General features: G+C 40.8%; 1 protein-coding gene across 2 annotated transcripts in view; it reads right to left on the reverse strand.

Moving 5' to 3' along the window:
• The window catches only part of LOC109870748 (tissue factor pathway inhibitor), a 52,541-nt gene extending 39,105 nt beyond the window's left edge, over positions 1 to 13,436 (reverse strand). Inside the window, exon 1 of one of the 2 annotated variants that reach the window (XM_020461366.2) lies at positions 13,243 to 13,436. In XM_020461366.2, coding sequence (XP_020316955.1) covers positions 13,243 to 13,330 — 88 coding nt within the window. In that variant the 5' untranslated portion in view covers positions 13,331 to 13,436. The remainder of the gene's footprint in view (positions 1 to 13,242) is intronic. The other variant, XM_020461376.2, reaches the window with a different exon arrangement.
• Between the last annotated feature and the right edge of the window lie 8,154 nt (positions 13,437 to 21,590).

A 21,590-nucleotide genomic window follows, 5' to 3' on the forward strand; every position in this document is an offset into this window, starting at 1 on the left:
GAGGGTGAAGTGTTCATCCATGTATACCGGAAAGAGAGTCTAGCTAGCTACATTTCCAGATGTTGTACATTTAGAATTTTGTCAGGAAGTAGTTTTCATTGCAAGTTAATGCAAGTACTCACACACACCAATGGACATTGCAACAGTAATTGACAGCCCGAGGGAAACCAAAGGGCACACTTGTACAAGTACTAATCAGTGGGAATAGGGGACAAGTGTGCGTAATGAAAGTTGGAATGAAAGCGCAATGACACCGGCCTGTAGGACGATCACAGGAACGCAGTGCGGGTCGATCAGGACCCCAACACAGCTGCCGGAGTTGCGTCGGGCGTCGGACAGACCAGTAGCAGTGGCGTCGGACAGACCAGTAGCAGTGGCGTCGGACAGACCAGTAGCAGTGGCGTCGGACAGACCAGTAGCAGTGGCGTCGGACAGACCAGTAGCAGTGGCGTCGGACAGACCAGTAGCAGTGGCGTCGGACAGACCAGTAGCAGTGGCGTCGGACAGACCAGTAGCAGTGGCGTCGGACAGACCAGTAGCAGTGGCGTCGGACAGACCAGTAGCAGTGGCGTCGGACAGACCAGTAGCAGTGGCGTCGGACAGACCAGTAGCAGTGGCGTCGGACGGGCCAGTTGCCGCTGACGAAGTTGCGGCGGCGGTGGACAGACCAGTAGCAGTGGCGTCAGACAGACCTGCTGAAGTGGCGCCGTCGAACGGACCCGAGGTGGCGATGTCGGATATCCCAGTTGTCGCTAATGCAGTTGCGGCACAGACGCAGGAATGCGTAATAGGTTTATTTATTAAGCCCAAATTACGGTGTGCCGTGTAAAGGCACGGAAGAAGACAAACAAACACCAAACAAAAACACAGGGTTAAAACCCAAACAAAAGAGCAAGGAGTACCTCGAATAAATAACACACATGCGCACAATGATTAACACATGGGATGAGACCCGTAATCATCTGCGCAATCCACAAGGGCAAGAAAGCTCAAAACACACAGCACAGTTACTCCCACGCACCAACGGACATTGTACCAATAATTGACAGCCCAATGGAAACCTAAGGGCACACTTATACAAGTACTAATCAGTGGGAATAGGGGACAGGTGTGCGTAATGAAAGTTCCAGAGGGATCCGTGACAGCGTCGTTTTGCATATCAGTTCATAAACCATGTGGCATGGAATCGGTACGTCAAAAATCTCTCCCAACTACTTTGCAAATGTGACAGCTGTCAATTTTTTGGTCCTGAAATGAAACTGATATACTTTGTTATTTCTCACAATTTTCTTTAACCAATTATAAAAATATATACAAATAAAAAAGTCAAATAAAATGCAGGGCCGACAGTTCCCTACTTTTTCCCCCTTCCACATTCCTCTTCCCTTTTTGTGGCAATGCTGCAATTAGTTGGTTGTAATGTTGGGTAGAACAGACATTTCCATATGTTTTTGTTAGCTACATGTGTGACATAACTCCACCAGTCCTATTTATGATATAATTTACAAAGATTATACCTTGTTTAAAAAAAAAATTCTAAAACTTGTTTTTTATCTACTAGTATATTGTAGTTTAATCACACTATTTGTTGTATTAAATTATGTTGTATTAGTTCTATTTTATATTTTATTGAAATTCCAACCAACTTTCTATGGCTTGTTTATAAAGTAGGTTTTTTTTTTGGGGGGGGGGGGGGTGATTTCCTTTTCAAATAACTGCAAGTGCCATGTTGTAATCTGAATAAAGGGGAAAAGGCCATTCTTGAACAAGGGGTGAGACATTATTATTAATTTGCTAGATATAAAAAAAAGTATAACTTTTTGTGCTTATGGTACATTTCTGGCATATTTTATTTCAGCTCATGAAACATGGGACCAACACTTTACATGTCATTTTTGTTCAGTGTATAAAAACTGACATACGCGCCAGAGTTGCATATCACATTTAACAAACCAAACATTGATGTAAAAAGTAAAAACTCAAACCGGTCCGTGCATCAATATCAGTATATAGTAAAATATGGTATACCGCCCGCCCTATTGCAACATAGTAAGTATTAGTTCAATTATCTTTCTCAAATCTTGAGGGAAGGTAATGCAATTGCCTCGATGTTCAATGTTCAAGCTCGAAGTTCAGCTGCATTAACATTTCAATGTGCCTTTACGGACACCAATCTATTTTGAAAACACATTTTTAAACGTTTATGACAATAATAACCCTGTTAGGATCAGTTCTAGAGGTCGACCAATTATGATTTTTCAACGGCGATAACGATAACGATTATTGGAGGACCAAAAAAGCCGATACCGATTAATCAGACGATTTTTTTGCAATTTATTTGTAAAAATGACAATTACAACAATACTGAATGAACACTTATTTTAACTTAATATAATACATCAATAAAATCAATTTAGCCTCAAGTAAATAATGAAACATGTTCAATTTGGTTTAAATAATGCAAAAACAAAGTGTTGGAGAAGACAGTAAAAGTGCAATATGTGCCATGTAAGAAAGCTAACGTTTCAGTTCCTTGCTCAGAACATGAGAACATATGAAAGCTGGTGGTTCCTTTTAACATGAGTCTTCAATATTCCCAGGTAAGAAGTTTTAGGTTGTAATTATTATAGGACTATTTCCCTCTATACTATTTGTATTTCATTAACCTTCGACTATTGGATGTTTTTATAGGCACTTTAGTATTGCAAGTGTAACAGTATAGCTTCCATCCCTCTCCTCGCTCCTCCCTGGGCTCGAACCAGCAACACAATGACAACAGCCACCAACAACTAGAAGACTCAGAGCGAGTGACGTTTGAAACGCTCTTAGCGTGTGCTAACTAGCTAGCCATTTCACTTTGGTTACACCTCATCTCGGGAGTTGATAGGTTTGAAGTCATAAACAGCGCAATGCTTGACGCACAACGAAGAGCTGCTGGCAAAACGCACGAAAGTGCTGTTTGAATGAATGTTTACGCGCCTGCTTCTGCCTACCACCGCTCAGTCAGATACTTGTATGCTTGTATGCTCATTCAGATTATATGCAACGCAGGACACACTAAATATCTAGTAATATCATCAACCATGTGTAGTTAACAAGTGGTTATGATTGATTGTTTTTTATAAGATAAGTTTAATGCTAGCTAGCAACTTACCTTGGCTTACTGCATTCGCGCAACTCCTTGTGGAGTGCAACGAGAGAGAGCAAGGTCGTTATTGCATTGGACTAGTTAATTTCTTGATGCACCCATCCCGTTAGCGGGATCATTTTCATCAACATCTGCTGAATTGCAGCACGCCAAATTCAAATTAAATTACTAAACATATTTAATTTTCATGAAATCACAAGTGCAATATAGCAAAACACAGCTTAGCTTGTTGTTAATCCACCTGGCGTGTCAGATTTCAATACAGCTTTTCGGCGAAGGCATACCAAGCGTTTATGTAAGAACATCTCTCTCAGTAGACAAAATATTACAAACACCTAGCAGCCAAGTAGATTGGTCACAAAATTCAGAAAAGTAATAGATTAAATCGCTTACCTTTGATGATCTTCGGATATTTGCACTCACGAGACTCCCAGTTACACAATAAATGTTACTTTTGTTCCATAAATATTATTTTTATATCCAAAATACCTCCATTTGTTTGGCTCGTTATGTTCAGAAGTCCACAGGCTCGAGCGGTCACGACATCACAAACGAAAATTCCAAATAGTATCCGTAAAGTCCACAGAAACATGTCAAACGTTTTTTTATAATCAATCCTCAGGTTGTTTTTAAAATATATAATCGATAATATATCAATCGGGACTGTCGCTTTTTCAATAGGAGAGGGAGAGACAATGGCTGCCCCAGTCTGTTGAGCAAGCAAAACTCTGAAAACACCCAGCTATCCACTGACGGGATGTTATCTTTCTCGCTCATTTTTCTAAATAAAAGCCTGAAACTATATCTAAAGACTGTTGACACCTTGAGGAAGCCATTGGAAAAGGATTATGGTTGATAGGCATCCAATGGAACAGAGAGCTTTCAGGAAAAACAGCACTTCCTGTTTTGATTTTCCTCAGGTTTTTCGCCTGCAATATCAGTTCTGTTATACTCACAGACAATATTTTTGACCGTTTTGGAAACTTTAGAGTGTTTTCTATCCTAATCTGACAATTATATGCATATTCTAGTTTCTGGGCCTGAGAAATAGGCCGTTTCAAATGGGTACGTTTTTTAGCCAAAAACGAAAATCCTGCCCCCTACACTCAAGATTGGATACCCCGAGCTGACAAGGTGAAAATCTGTCGTTCTGCCCCTGAACAAGGCAGTTAACCCACCGTCCGTAGGCCGTCATTGAAAATAAGAATGTGTTCTTAACTGACTTGCCTAGTTAAATAAAGGTATAAAAAAAAATGTTTGACAATAAATTAATAAAAAATAAATCGGCAAATCAGCGCCAAAAAATACCGATTTCCAATTGTTATGAAAACTTGAAATCGGCCCTAATTAATCGTCCATTCCGATCAATCGGTCGACCTCTAATCAGTTCATCTTGCATTTATGCGATGGATGCAGATATGCTGCTTTCAGATCTGCCTAGCAGAGAAGACAGATAAAATGTTCAATGGACGGTAAGCCAGCATATTGATTGCTGTAGTTAAAGCAGTCTTATAAGCTTGTACCAGATGGCTCCTTGCCAGAACAATCCCAAGGAGCATGCTGCAGCAGCCCAGTGCAGTCAAAATTCTGTTTTTCCTCTGATTTACATCATAATGTATAACAGCTGATGAAACTAACACTGTAAAAGTGTTAACGAATTTGATCTGTGTAATTTCCTGATAGTTGTTGATTGAAAATACAATATACACAGGATGTTCTAATCAGCAGTTTGCATAGGAGTTTGGGGTTTTCATGGTGACATCACCATGCGGTACCATGCAGTAAATTAGTTAATAGACCAATAACAAAGAGAGTTCCAAACCTTTGCCAATAACAGCTAGTTTTCAGTTTTCCCCTCCCCACTTAGACCACTCACAGACAGTCCAAGCTAAATTCTTGCTTGAGAAATAGTTAAAAAGCTATTTTTACCCATTTTAATTTAAATCTATAACAGTAAAGAACTTTATTGTTTGTCACGGCCGTCAAAAGAAGTGGACCAGTGTGGTGAGCATACATTTTCATTTTAAAATGTCGCCAACAAAACAACAAACAAACGAAAGAAAGAAAGAAAGACACAACCGTGAAGCTTACAGGGCTAAGTGCCACAAACAAAGTTAACAACCCACACTAAAAGGAGGGAAAAAGGGCTACCTAAGTATGATTCTCAATCAGAGACAACAATACACAGCTGTCCCTGATTGAGAACCATACCCGGCCAAAACATAGAAATAAAGAAACATAGAAAACAAAACAGAATGCACACCCCACATCACACCCTGCCCTAACCAAATAGAGAAATAAAATGGCTCTAAGGTCAGGGCATGACATTGTTACTCAGAAATTATATGACATTGTTCCTGTTCCCAAGAAAGCTAAGGTAATTGAGCTAAATGACTACCGCCCCCGTAGCACTCACTTACGTCATCATGAAGTGCTTTGAGAGACTAGTCAAGGACCATATCACCTGCACCCTACCTGACACCCTAGACCCACTCCAATTTGCTTACCACCCCAATAAGTCCACAGACGACACAATCGCAACCACACTGCCCTAACCCATCTGGACAAGAGGAATACCTATGTGAGAATGCTGTTCATCGACTAAAGCTCGGCATTTAACACCATAGTGCCCTCCAAACTCATCATCAAGCTCGAGACCCTGGGTCTCCACCCCGCTCTTTTGTCACCAAAAGCACTCACAAAGTTTTACAGATGCACAATCGAGAGCATCCTGTCGGGCTGTATCACCGCCTGGTACAGCAACTGCTCCACCCACAACCGTAAGGCTCTCCAGAGGGTAGTGAGGTTTGCACAACGCATCAGCTCCAGGACACCTACTCCACCCGATGTCACAGGAAGGCCATAAAGATCATCAAGGACAACAACCACCCGAGCCACTGCCTGTTCACCCCGCTATCATCCAGAAGGCGAGGTCAGTACAGGTGCATCAAAGCAGGGACCGAGAGACTGAAAAGCAGCTTCTATCTCGAGGCCATCAGACTGTTAAAAAGCCACCACTAACATTGAGTGGCTGCTGCCAACATACTGACTCAACTCCAGCCACTTTAACAATGGAAATTGCTGGAAATTGATGGAAAAAATGTATCACTAGCCACTTTAAACAATGCCACTTAATATAATGTTTACATACCCCACATTACTCATCTTATATGTATATGTATATGTATATACTGTACTCTATATCATCTACTGAATCTTGCCATCTTTATGTAATACATGTATCACTAGCCACTTTAAACAATGCCACTTTTATATGTTTACATACCCTACATTACTCCCTACATTACTCATCTCATATGTATATACTGTACTCGATACCATCTAACTAGAAGCACAAGCATTTCGCTACACTCGCATTAACATATGCTAACCATGTGTACGTGACAAATAACATTTGATTTGATATTGATATAAAAATGCCTATATTGGGCCTTTAAATTGCCTGCAGATGAGATTTATGGTCATTTTAAATCGCCCATTAACAATGTTTAGGGCCGAACACTGACTAAGTGTTGAAATCATTTCACATTTTCACTGGTCGAACCCAAAGGGCTGCCACTCTTTTATAGATCTCAGCAGGTGATCTAGCTACTGTAGCGTACCTCACAAACTCACAACAATACACTAAAACAGAGTTACTGAAGTCAAACTCCTTAATATATAAGCTAAAAGCAAATTTAAAAAATGGCACATGCCAAGCTATTTCCTTTTGCATATCGCCGGGGGCTTTAGCATAGCGGACCATATCAAACAGTGAGTGAACAGCTTATTCAATTTCTCCACAAATTCATGCGTGAGGGGCTGTTCCTGCTGTTCACCTCCACCAGATGACTAGAGGGGCATTAAGATTCCTGTCCATTTCAAAGTTGATACGAATGTTGTGTTTGTAAAAGGGCAGGGAATTCTTCTACTGTTTTTCCTCTAATTGACTTTTAAAAAATAGCAACACAACATGCAACCATTTCAAAGATTTAGCTGAATAACAGTTCTTATAAGGAAGTTAGTCAATTTAAATGAATTGATTAGGCCCTAATCTATGGATTTCACATGAATTGCCAGGCCAACCCACTGGGGAGCCAGACCCAGCCAATCAGAAGGAGTTTTTATTACAGGCAGAAATTCCCCCCCTCCCTTCCTCTGATGATCACGCAGGTGAAGAAGCCGGATGTGGAGGTTGTGCGCTGGTGTGGTTATACGTGGTCTGCGGTTGTGAAGGCAGTTGGACGTACTGCCAAATTCTCTAAAAAGATGTTGGAGGCGGTTTATGGTAGAGAAATGAACATCAATTTCTCTGGCAACAGCTAAGGTGGACATTCCTGTAGTCAGCATGCAAATTATGAGCACTCAAGCATATTGTATACTTCAAGAAGGTCAGGGTTGTGATATAGAGGCCAATTGCTTGTTGTGTATTTGTGTTTGTGTAAATCATTACAAGATAATAATGAGTGTGTACACTGTGAGGTGCCCTAAAAATGTAAACATGCAAAAAGGCAACAAACTTGTTAAAGACCAAACTTATAGTGTCTAAATGTACATACCAGGTTGAATTCAGTGTTTGGATTAAACAAGACATATTTTACAGATGTAGGATTGTTATTTGAGCCAGTTTGCTACAGCAGGAAAATAATCCTACAGCATTATTATGTGGAATTATAATTCATGGACATTTTTGTAGGAGTTTATACATTTTTCGTAAAGTTCTCCTGCAACAGGGTGATCAAATTAAGATCTGCCATCTGTAGCAGTCACATCATAACTTTGGCCCAGATGTAGGCCATATCCTAGGTAACACACATTACATTAAAACACATGAATAAAGTGGTCATAAAATGGCATTAGTACAGTAACACGTTATATCCCAGTAAAATACTAATATGAGGGGATTTAAATTCTATTGCAGACTATTGAACTTCATATGTCTTCTACAGAACCTCAATGACAGGCCGTCGAGGATAGCTGGCCAGGTTTGTCCTACAATATATTTTGTACCATCCCTACTCATCGCGCCACCTTAACAACCTTTGAGACTATTGCAACCTGGCATAAGGAACTCCCAGCTGCAGCTCTGATCAGGGTATGAACTGTGCGCCATCTGGACTTTAGCCCAAACCCCAAAGACGATGTTTCACATCTGCAAGAATCAAATTGAGACTAAGGGTTCACCCAAATAGCTGTGTCCAACATGACAATGCATCATACATGGTGCTAAGACTTGTCATTTTGACCCCAGGGGCATTTTTTTTTATCATAGACCAAAGTTGGTGTATTAAATTCTTCAAATTGTTCATGAATTTGTCAATCAACTTATTCTTAACAAATCTAAATCATTGTTTAGTGTTTCTGTATTGACATGGACTTTTTTAAATGCAAGTCCTTTGGGGCCGTTTTGATCCCAGCCAACAACAGTTCTGCCTATAGTAATTTGATGAATCTGACCTTTATTTGAATTTAGGTATCTCTGGAGACATAATAAACAAGATATCCATAACACCAGAGGGTATCAGTAATTTGGACCAGATAGACAGGTTAACTACAGAGATATATCTCCCCATGTATGCCCAAGATTGTACTTTTCTCTACCACATATCGTACAACTGTGTACAAAACCAAAATTACCAACGTTATATGCATGTACAATTTTGCCAATAGTATAAATACGTAATAGTACTGCTATACAGAACTAAGATATGCTCTGAATCTACATACAGTTGAAGTCGGAAGTTTACATACACTTAGGTTGGAGACATTAAAACTAGTTTTTCAACCACTCCACAAATGTCTTGTTAACAAACTATAGATTTGGCAAGTCGGTTTGGACATCAACTTTGTGCATGACACACGTCATTTTTCCAACAATAGTTTACAGACAGATTATTTCACTTAGAATTCACTGTATCACAATTCCAGTGGGTCAGATGTTTACATACGCTACGTTGACAGTGCATTTAAACAGCTTGGAAAATTCCTGAAAACGATGTCATGTCTTTAGATAAAGCTTCTGATAGGCTAATTGACATAATTTGAGTCAATTGGAGGTGTACCTGTGGATGTATTTCAAGGCCTACCTTCAAACTCAGTGCCTCTTGCTTGACATCATGGGAACATTTTTAAAAATCTGCCAAAACCTACAAAAAATGTTTTGTTGACCTCCACAAGTCTGGTTCATCCTTGGGAGCAATTTCCAAACGCCTGAAGGTACCACATTCATCTGTACAAACAATAGTATGCAAGTATAAACACAATGGTACCACGCAGATGTCCTACCGTCCACGAAGGGCGGAGATGAAGATGGTATGAATGTAAAGATGAACGTACTTTGGTGCGAAAAGTGCAAATCAATCCCAGAACAACAGCAAAGGACCTTGTGAAGATGCTGGAGGAAACAGTTACAAAAGTATCTATATCCACAGTAAAACGAGTCCTATATCGACATAACCAGAAAGACCGCTCAGCAAGGAAGAAGCCACTGCTCCAAAACCACCATTAAAAAAAGCCAGACAACGGTTTGCAACTGCATATGGGGACAAAGATCGTACTTTTTGGAGAAATGTTCTCTGGTCTGATGAAACAAAAATAGAACTGTTTGTCCATAATGACCATTGTTGTGTTTGGAGGAAAAAGGGGGAGGCTTGCAAGCCGAAGACCACCATCCCAACCGTGAAACACAGGGGTGGCAGCATCATGTTGTGGCGGTGCTTTGCTGCAGGAGGAACTGGTGCCCTTCACATAATAGATGGCTTCATGGGGAAGGAAAATTACGTGGATAAATTGAAGCAACATATCAAGACATCAGTCAGGAGGTTAAAGCTTGGTCGCAAATGGGTCTTCCAAATGGACAAAGACCCAAAGCATACTTCCAAAGTTGTGGCAAAATGGCTTAAGGACAACAAAGTCAAGGTATTGGAGTGGCCATCACAAAGCCCTGACCTCAATCCTATAGAAAATGTGTGGCCAGAACTGAAAAAGCACGAGCGAGCAAGGAGGCCTACAAACCTGACACAGTTACTTACACCAGCTCTGACATAATTCACCCAACTTATTGTGGGAACCTTGTGGAAGGCTACCCAAAACAATTGACCCAAGTTAAACAATTTAAAGGCAATGCTACCAAATACTAATTGAGTGTATGTAAACATCTGACCCACTGGGAATGTGATGAAAGAAATAAAAGCTTAAATAAATCTCTCTCTACTATTATTCTAACGTTTCACATTCTTAAAATAAAGTGGTGATCCTAATTGACCTAAGACAGGGAGTTTTTACTCAGATTAAATGTCAGGAATTGTGGAAAACTAAATGTATTTGGCTAAGGTGTACGTACTCTTCCGACTTCAACTGTATAGAGCCGTATTGGTGTGTATTCTCAGAAAAGTTATTATTCTAGGGCAAACCTAAAACAGTCTTAATTTGAATCCAGGCTTCTCGGGGGTCATTATATAAGGGAAATGGCAGTTAACTTGATTTTCCAGATTCCCCACCCTGATATTTCCACACTATCAGGTTGAAATAACACCCTGAAATTTTGAAAGTTATGATTATGCCCTTTTTGTGTAAGATCAATTTTCTTTTAAATCCTGAAATTTCTGCCTGTTCATGTGGGATGGAGTTTTTGGCTCAGATCATGTCACAATCTGATCTGATTATAATACATCAATGACCATTCATCTGTGTAAGGGAGTGGGCTCTATCACGGCTGTGTAACTAAATATCTTCAAATTAGTTTCCTAACGCTCACACGATCAGACAGCATTTCAATGCCCAAAAGAGAAATGAATTACAAAAAAGTTATTTTCATTAAATAAACACACAGAGTGATTTGTTAGGCATAAAGTGATGATTTAAAAATACAAATAAAAAGACCGCATGGGGGCTTTAAGTTGCACATATCATCATTGAGGTGGAGGTGGACCTGTATCAGTGACCTAGACCAAATAGACTGGTCATCTGCAGAGATGGAGCACCTCATGCCTGTCGTTATCATTGGTTATAACTAGGTATGGCCATGTACAAAATCTAAATGACCTTAGATATATTCTTAGTGTCAGTCAAAGCTGCTGATAAAAGTATGTCAGCGGTATGAACCCTGCCTGTCGACTCAACCTGAATTCTACTGCTGCTCTATGTTCGCTACATTCTTCAGTCTGAGTCGGCCATCGTTGAAGTCGTTTGTGGTGACGTCAAAATGAGGGGTGTTGTACAAAACAAAGTCATCAGCGATTAGATTATCTCTAACCAAACAAAGTATCAAAGCCAATGACTCGTTTTCAAAATGCGGCTTTGCCCATGTGTGTTCTGACTCTGGTCCAACCCATCGTTTTCTGGAACCAATCACAATATTTAGAAAGCGTTTGCACTCTATAAATTGTCAGGGAGGTACTCAGATCCAGACTCAATGCGGAGAAGAAACTAACATCTGTGGGCGTAGTGTAGAGTTTGGCCGGCACTAGGACTCTGGGTAGTTCCGTGTAGCTCAGTTGGCAGAGCATGATGCTTGCAACTCCAGCGTTATGGGTTTGATTCCCACGGGGGACTAGTATGAAAATGTATGCACTCACAACTGTAAGTTGCTCTGGACAAGAGCATCTGCTAAATTAAATAAATGCAAATGTGGAGCCAGGCAAATTAATGCTTGGTAGAACTGTAATATAGAAACTAGATAGCCTCTCTACAAATAATACTGAATTGTATTCTCCCAAAAAATGGAATTCCTATAATACCCTCCAACATTCTATATGTGTAACTTGTTATGATATGTTTGGTGCTATACCATTTGGTTTTATGCTTTTTGATGCATGTTATCATAGCCCATACAACTCCCATCGTTTCATTAACAACGTTGATAATGCTGACTTGGCTGTGCCCTGTGGTTTTTATCACATAATTATGTCAAGATGTATATTTACTTCAAATTTGGAAAGAAACTGCACATTATATCAAGGAAAGATATTTGGGGGGGGGGCTTTACAGAATAAGCAACTTAAGTGTTTCCCAATTTAGCTAAAATAACTGGCATTTTTCCCCCAGATAACATTGTTGACATGTCTAAAGATATTTCGATGATAATTACATTTATATTTTGTTTTGATTGTTGCTTTTTCCAATAGTTTCTTCTTGGGATCAAAATGACCCTAGTTGGTAATCATTGTATGTAAAAATATGTTGGGAGCTTGAGGGTTAAAAACGTGGTTTGATAAATGGCCTAAAGCTTGGAAAGAGGTTGCCTACCAGATCTTTTAAAACGTCAAGGAGAATGCACAGTATTGGAAAAGGGAAATCAAATGACTTAGTCCTTAGGCTATGTAGTTAACAAGTGGCAGGATATACGGACAATTGACCAGGCACAATTAAAATATGACAATACATAATAATAGCCTATTTTTAAGTAGGACGTTTAATAGTTGTCCACATGGAATTGTATGTAATTTTACGCGTGTTCGCCAAGCACATCTGCGCACAAACACTAGGCTATAATTAACTATTAACAATGGTTAAGCCCCGTACGAAAAAGATTGCAGTCAGAGTGCAGTTTAACTGTAGTACAATGCAATATAAGTGCAGTTAAAGTGCAGTCTAACTACAGTATGCTGCAAATCCTTCGTCCAAAAGAACACCGTTTTTTTACTACAATAATTCGGCGGTTTTACTGCAATTACAGTGCGGTATCGTTCAACTGCAGTTCAATTCTGCAATTACTGCGTCCAAAATACCACAGTCGACTGCAGTTACTGCACTTTTACTGCAGTTTCAAAACTGCAATACTTTTTTTGTAAGGTTTTGTGTCAACATAACCGAACTAAAGCTGAGAGAAATGAGCGTGAAAGTGGCATAACTCCGTTTTCTGTTTATCCATGTTGGGGATATCAAGCGCCATCATTTGATATTGAATTGGCTAAATCCAAATTACTCCCGGGCTTCTTGACACGTGAAGTCTATTCGGGGGAAATATTGAAAGACATACATCTTGAAACAACTAACTTACACAACTGTAGATCGTTGAATGCAAAGTCCAACTCGAACTCATGGACACACAAGGGAGAAAATGATATATCAACAAGTAAGAATTCTTATCTTACCTATTCCAGAGTCTGAATCACAAGATCCCAAATAAGCGGAATGAAGTAAAACCATGCATGGAATCCACCAGCTATTCATTGCAGACATGTCAGCGGTCGGGGAAGATGACTACAGTAAAGTTGCTGTGAAACCTTCTTGAACTTTTGAATAAAAGACTGATGATGGTAGCTGATTATCCACGCACTTCCGGTTAGTAATAGACTGGCTATATTTACTCCCTTGATGGTGAGCTGGACACAAACTCTTAAAACGGTTCATATTACATTTTTCGACATTAATAATAAATAACTATATTTCTAGTTTCATTATTGGTTGGACCAGTTCTCTCTTGAGATTACACATTTGTTATGTATCTAGGCAAGTCATTATGAACAAATTCTTACTTACATTAACAGCCTATCCTGGACCAATTGTGCGCAGCCCTATGGGACTCCCAATCACAGCCAGATGTGAACCAGGGTCTGTAGTGATTCCACTTGCACTGAGACACTGTGCCTTAGACCACTGTGCCACTCAGGATCCTAACCTAAATAATTAGGTTGAATATATAGAGATCTGTTTTTATATATATATATATATCATTATTCAGTCCTAAGCCTTCTACTATGGATGATAGTAAGGTGTTGCATTTGTGTATGAATATTAGCTTACACTAATAATATGAATAGATTGGGCTCCTGAGTGGCACAGCGGTCTAAGGCATTGCATCTCAGTGCAAGAGGTGTCACTATAGTCCCTGGTTTGAATCCAGGCTGTATCACATCCAGCCGTGATTGGAAGTCCCATAGGGCGGCACACAATCTTCCCAGTATCGCCTGGGTTCGGCCGGGGTAGGTGGTTATAAATAAGAATTAGTTCTTATCTGACATGCCTAGTTAAATACATTTTTAAAATGGTGTTCACACTGTATCTTCATTACATTCTGGAGGCTACTGTGACCATACAGAAGCACTATTACATTGCCATAATGCTTTGAAAGTAAGCTACCAATGCCTCAATGTGATTTAGAGTTTTTATGTTATGGTAGTGATGAGTGGTCATTGCATGTTCTTCTTCTCTCTATAACACTTTTTCTTTACTAATGTTTACCAAAATCAGGTATTATACATTAGAAAGAACCTGTTGATGAGTGTAAATGTATTATCATTGTTGATCTTCCAAATGTACAGTTGTCACCTTTCATATTTGGATTTCTTTGGAAACCAAAGGAACTTCTCTCTCCATAACTTGGGATGTGATGAACAGTGGCAAGCTATGACCTCTGGTCACATCTTGTCAGCTCTCTCTACACCTTAATCTGCCACTATTCATTCCACTGCAATGAAATATTCACATCTGAAGCACATTACTTGTTCAGTTTTTGCCAGAAACTCCATCAAAGTGTCTATCTCATTCAGGGAACTTGTACATGGCTGGTGGTCTTTGGGAACACTTCAGATAAAAGCTAAATCCTAGCTTGTATTGAAAATCTGGGATCTATCTGGGAAATTGGATTGTTGTAGGTTTTGGATTAAGCTGTAGGGAAAACATGCACTGTACCGTAGGCCTGTACCCAACCAGTCTTGATCACTTGCACAATGTTAAACTGATCAAACAATGAATTACTGTATGGTAGCTGATACCTGTGTAAACTAGGCCTTCACGGGGGATATTTCAGTGAGAAGGCATACAAGGATGGTACTGCATCTTTCTGCCTAAGGTGAGTGCTTTTATTAGCAAGTGAAGCATAAATAGGGGCCAAACTTCTTTACAATATTGACAATATAACAAACTGGAGCAAATGAATAAGTCTACAGCTAAATACTTTACCCAGGCTCTATCATGTCTGTTGTGGGACAGCACCTACCAACCACCACCTGTCTGCCCAGGACAGAACGACAAGGGTTTCAATACTTTTTTTTACACATAATGCAATTCACCAGGGAACGTTCTATTATACAGTGCCAGTCAAAGGTTTGGACACACCCATAAAGGTTTGGACACACCTACAAAAGTTTGGACACACCTACTCATTCAAGGGTTTTTCTTTATTTTGATTATTTTCTACATTGTAGAATAATAGTGAAAACATCAAAACTATGAAATAACACATATGGAACAATGTAGTAACTAAAAAAAGTGTTAAACAGATACATTTTATCTTTGAGATTCTTCAAAGTAGCCACCCTTGCCTAGATGACAGCTTTACTGTAAAAGGTCTGGAAGTAGCTGGTGCAGAGGAGTCAGGCACAGGACAGCAGAGATAAGTAATAAAAGTTACATTACTCAAAATTGCCAAATACATGAAGATATACCAAGCCCACACAAAAGGACTGAAATACATAAAACCCAAAAACACTCACAAAAACCATGGAGAAAACAGAGGGTTAAATAATGAACATGGAATTGAAACCAGGTGTGTAAAACAAAGACCAAACAAATGGATAATGAAAAGTGGATCGGCGATGGCTAGAAGGCCGGTGACGTCGACCGCCGCCCGAACAAGGAGAGGGACCGACTTTAGTGGAAGTCGTGACATTTATACACTCTTGGCATTCTTCTTAGGAGGTAGCCGAACTGTGAATCAGATTTAGAGGAATTTCATTTAAATCTACCTGTATGGTATAAGCATTACGTATCACATGTAATGCTTGATGGAAGTGATGTATTGTCCTGGTCCAGAAAATCCTCAGGTAGGGGAAAGTAGGGTAAATTGAGCCATTTTTTTACATTCAGCATCACTCTGTAAAGGGAAATACTGTATAGCGTTATTTTTAACACAGCTATCTATACATATATATCAGGATGTTGTGTCCCTGAAAATAATCAGAATTCATGTAAACATTACAGTTTTGAACTTGTCCAGAACTTGTCCAAAAAAAGTGGTCCCTTGGCACAACATAGCCTGGGTATGGGGTAAATTGGAATGCTTGAAAAGTGTAAGTTAAGCAAAGCCACCTACACATTTCTTTACTGAATTAAATATTACCAGTACCTTTTTAAAACCATGTCTATCTTTATTTTCCAAACACAATTCAACACAATCACAATCGCTTTTTGTCTGTTTTTAGTTTTTATTTAAACTGGATGCAGTCTATCACAGTGCCATCCGTTTTGTCACTAAAGCACCTTATACCACCCACCACTGCGACTTGTATGCTCTAGTCGGCTGGCCCTCGCTACATATTCGTCGCCAGACCCACTGGCTCCAGGTCATCTACAAGTCCATGCTAGGTAAAGCTCCGCCTTATCTCAGCTCACTGGTCACGATGGCAACACCCATCCGTAGTACGCGCTCCAGCAGGTGTATCTCACTGATCATCCCTAAAGCCAACACCTCATTCGGCCGCCTTTCGTTCCAGTACTCTGCTGCCTGTGACTGGAACGAATTGCAAAAATCGCTGAAGTTGGAGACTTATCTCCCTCACCAACTTCAAACATCAGCTATCTGAGCAGCTAACCGATCGCTGCAGCTGTACATAGTCTATTGGTAAATAGCCCACCCTTCTTCACCTACCTCATCCCCATACTGTTTTTATTTATTTACTTTTCTGCTCTTTTGCACACCAATATCTCTACCTGTACATGACCATCTGATCATTCATCACTCCAGTGTTAATCTGCAAAATTGTAATTATTTGCCTACCTCCTCATGCCTTTTGCACACATTGTATATAGACTCCCCCTTTGTTTTCTACTGTGTTATTGACTTGTTAATTGTTTACTCCATGTGTAACTCTTTGTTGTCTGCTCACACTGCTATGCTTTATCTTGGCCAGGTCGCAGTTGCAAATGAGAACTTGTTCTCAACTAGCCTACCTGGTTAAATAAAGGTTAAATAAAAATTAAATAAAAATTTAACCTTTATTTAACCAGGTAGGCTAGTTGACAACAAGTTCTCATTTACAACTGCGAACTGGCTAAGGAAAAGCAAAGCAGTGCAACACAAACAACAACACAGAGTTACACATGGAATGAACAAGCAGACAGTCAATAACACAATAGAAAAAATAAAGGTCTATATACAGTGTGTGCAAATGGCATGAGGAGGTAAGGCAATAAATAGGCCATGGTAGAAAGTAATTACAATTTAGCAAATTAATACTGGAGTGATATATGTTCAGATGATGATGTGCAAGTCGAAATACTGGTGTGCAAAGGAGCAATTTAAAAAAAACAAATAACAGTATGGGGATGAGGTAGTTGGATGGGCTATTTACAGATGGGCTATGTACAGGTGCAGCGATCGGTTAGCTGCTCGGATAGCTAATGTTTAAAGTTAGTGAGGGAAATATAAGTCACCACATTCAGCAATTTTTGCAATTCGTTCCAATCATTGGAAAGGCAGCCAAAGGACATGTTGGCTTTGGGGATGACCAGTAAGATATACCTGCTGGAATGTGTGCTACGGGTGTTGTTATTGTGACCAGTGAGCTGAGATAAGGCAGAGATTTACCTATCAAAGACTTATAGATGACCTGGAGCCAGTGGGTCTAGCGACGAATAGTGGTGGGTCGTATATGGGGCTTTGGTGACAAAACCGATGGCACTGTGATAGACTGCATCCAGTTTTCTGAGTAGTGTGTTGGAGGCTATTTGTTGTGAAATAGAAAGCAGATTCTAGATTTAATTTTGGATTGGAGATGTTTAATATGAGTCTGGAAGGAGAGTTTACAGTCTAGCCAGATACCTAGGTCCACATATTCTAAGTCAGAACCGTCCAGAGTAGTGATGCTAGGCGGGCGAGGGCAGCGAACGGTTGAAAAGCATGCATTTAGTTTTACTAGCGTTTAAGAGCAGTTGGAGGCCACGAAGGAGTGTTGTATAGCATTGAAGCTCGTTTGGAGGTTTGTTAACACAATGTCCAAAGAAGGGCCAGATGTATACATAATGGTGTCATCTGCGTAGAGGTGGATCAGGGAATCACCCGCAGCAAGAGCGACATCGTTGATATACACAGAGAAAATAGTTGGCCCGAGAATTTAACCCTGTGATACTCCCATAGAGACTGCCAGATGTCCGGACAACAGGCCCTCGGATTTGACACACTGAACAATTTTCTTAGAATAAGTTGCTAAAAAAGACAAGACAGTCATTTGAGAAACCAAGGCTGTTGAGTCTGCCAATAAGAATGTGGTGATAGACAGAGTCGAAAGCCTTGGCCAGGTCGATGAAGATGGCTGCACAGTACAATCTTTTATCGATGGCGGTTATGATATTGCTTAGTACCTTGAGCATGGCTGAGGTGCACCCGTGACCAGCTCGGAAGCCGGATTGCACAGCGGAAGAGGTGGGATTCAAAATGGTCAGTGATCTGTTTATTAACTTGGCTTTCGAAGACTTTAAAAAGGCAGGGCAGGATGGATAAAGTTCTATAACAGTTTGGGTCTAGAGTGTCACGCCCTTTGAAGAGGGGGATGACCGTGGCAGCTTACCAATCTTTAGGGATCTCGGGAAAGTAGCTGCGGGGGGTTTGGAGCTGTTGGCCGGGGTTGGGGTAGCCAGGAGGAAAGCATAATCGTGGATTTATCGGTGGTGACAGTGTTACCTAGCCTCAGTCCAGTGGGCAGCTGGGAGGAGGTGCTCTTGTTCTCCATGAACTTTACATTGTCCCAAAACTTTTTAGAGTTAGAGCTACAGGATTCAAATTTGAAAAAGCTGGCCTTTTTCAGGGCAGTCAGGGCAGTCAGGTCTGGCGTGAACCAAGGGCTATATCTGTTCTTAGTTCTACAGTTTTTGAAATTGGGATGCTTATTAAAGATGGTGAGGAAATTACTCTTGAAGAACGACCAGGCATCTTAGACTGACGGGATGAGGTCAATATCCTTCCAGAATTCCTGGGCCAGGTCGATTAGAAAGGCCTGCTCGCTGAAGTGTTTTAGGGAGTGTTTGTCAGTGATGAGGGGTGGTCGTTTTATCATGGACTCATAGCTGATGCAGCAATGATGCAGTGATCCCTGAGATCCTGATTGAAAACAGTGGAGGTGTATTTGGAAGGCAATTTGGTAAGGATGATATCTATGAGGGTGCCCATGTTTACAGATTTGTACCTGGTACAACCCCAAGGCATAAAGCAATCACAGGTGTCGATTGGGAGAGCTAGATAAGACAACAACGGGCAAGACAACAGCTAATCAGCTAAGGCAACAACAACAGGTAAAATGGCGATGAATGGGCAGAGAGGGTCAGTTAACTACACACAGGGCCTGATGTTCGAGGCTGGGGCTAACAGATAGCAAAATGGAGTACCGTGAATAATGAATAGTCCAGCAGGCATCAGCTGTGTAGCCAAGTGATCATAGGGTCCAGTGAACAGCAATAGATGAAACAGGGAAGCCACTGGCTAGTCATTACTACCCAGCTAACAGGAGACACAGCGCTAAAAGTTAGCAGGACGGGGCTACGTCCGGCAAAGGCCGGTTGGGGGCACAGCGGAAGGAGTTACGTCGGCAGACCAGTAGTGGTGGAACGGCGGTGCTTCGTGTTGACAAAGGGTCCAGGCCAGTTGGCAAAAGAGGTGTTGTAGGTTTTAGTAATTTTGTTTGCTAGTTTGGAGATGCGCCTGGCTCGTGGCTAACTGGTGCTAGCTTCAGGACAGGGGCGTTAGCCACTATAGCCACTCGGTAGGAGCTAGTTAGCAGCGATGATCCAATGCAAAGGTCCAGAACTTACGTCAAGGATCCGGAGGAGTAGTGGAGTTCTAGCCATGTTGGGGAAGAGTCCGGGAGGCATCAACCGTGTAGCCGAGTGATCACTGAGTGGTCCGTGCGGATGTGGGCCTGGCTCATAGCTAGCTTTGTGACTGGGCCACGAGGTGGCAGCTAGCTAGCTGTGGTGATCAGGAGTAATGATCCAGGGCTTATGGCAGGAATCCGGCATTGTAGTGGAGAAAACAGTCCGATCCTGGCAGGCTGGTGTTATCCAAGTTAAAAGCGGCTGGTGTCTGTGCCAAAGGTAAAGGCCGCTAGCAGTGGCTGACAATGACTAAATAGCTAGTTGCTAATTAGCTGGTTAGCTTCTGATGGCTAGCTTCTGATGGCTAGCTTCTGATGGAGGTTCTGATGGCTAGCTTCTGATGGAGGTTCTGATGGCTAGCTTCTGATGGAGGTTCTGGCTCAAAGGTCTAAAAATAGCGGATCCGTATCACATTGGGTGAGGCGGGTTACCGGAAGGTATATTTAATTTAAAAATGGAAAAGAGATTGAAAATAAAAAAATTAAAAAGACGAAAAATACCAAATGTACAGGGGAGAACGGCAAACCGCGTCTGCACTGCTATGTCATCTTGGATCAGTATGTTAATAATTGTAAGCATCTTTTAACACAGGCTTAACACCTAACATATATTTAGTAGTTTTAACACAGGCCAGGCCCTGCTGTTACCTCATATCCCAGTAACAATGCCTTGATTTAGGCCTGGGAAGAAAACACTTTAATTTTCTCAACTTGCCATAGGCTCAACCTTTGGCTTAACCTTTGGCTCAACCTTTGGCTCAACTTATTCCATGAGCTTTGGCTCAGTTTATCCCAAGGCAAACATTTTGACTATATTAGTCCACACAACTACAAGGATGCACGTTCATGCTAGGTTTAGAACCTCCTATTGAAGTTTATAGATGTTTAGAACAACTTTACATGATCTACTTTGGTCAAGATACAAGCATCATGAAACCTCTAACATACAGTAATACATTCATTTGAAAATCCATTCTTTGGACCGAACTTGCTTACCACTTTTTCCATTTCCGTTTCTTCCTCCATGGACTCCATGACATTATTACCTTTTCCTCCATATTTGGTCAAATTATTCATTTTGTGTATGGTTTCCTCGAAGCAAAGGTGGCTCAACTTACCACACTCTCCCCTACCAAACAAATGACCTAGTTCCTAAGTTTCTGTTTGTGGGTGTGAAGAGGTGAATTCCTCTCTGTCCAATGTGGTCCAATTGTGTGTGTGTGTGTGTGTTTGTGTGCATGTGCGTGTGTGTTTGTGTCTGTGTGAGATGTGTGGTCTGCGTGTGTTAAACATAAAGTCAGTCAGTTGGAATCATATTCAAAGCTCGGATGGTATTTCCTGTGTCCCAGTTTCCCCATGATATAGTAAACTCTATTTTTCCCGTTTGGCCAACTGGTTCCACACAGTATCGTAGCGGAGTTTTATATCCACTGTTACGGTTTTCTTCCGTCGAAGGAGAGTCGGACCAAAATGCAGCGTGGTTTATACGATACATGTTTAATGAAGAAAAAACACTAACAATACAAAACAATAAACGGAACGTGAAAACCTATACAGGCTATCTGGTGAATACAAACACTGAGACAGGAACAATCACCCACCAAACACTCAAAGAATATGGCTGCCTAAATATG

Source organism: Oncorhynchus kisutch, linkage group LG2 (genome assembly GCF_002021735.2).
Source record: "Oncorhynchus kisutch isolate 150728-3 linkage group LG2, Okis_V2, whole genome shotgun sequence".
NCBI lineage: Eukaryota > Metazoa > Chordata > Actinopteri > Salmoniformes > Salmonidae > Oncorhynchus > Oncorhynchus kisutch.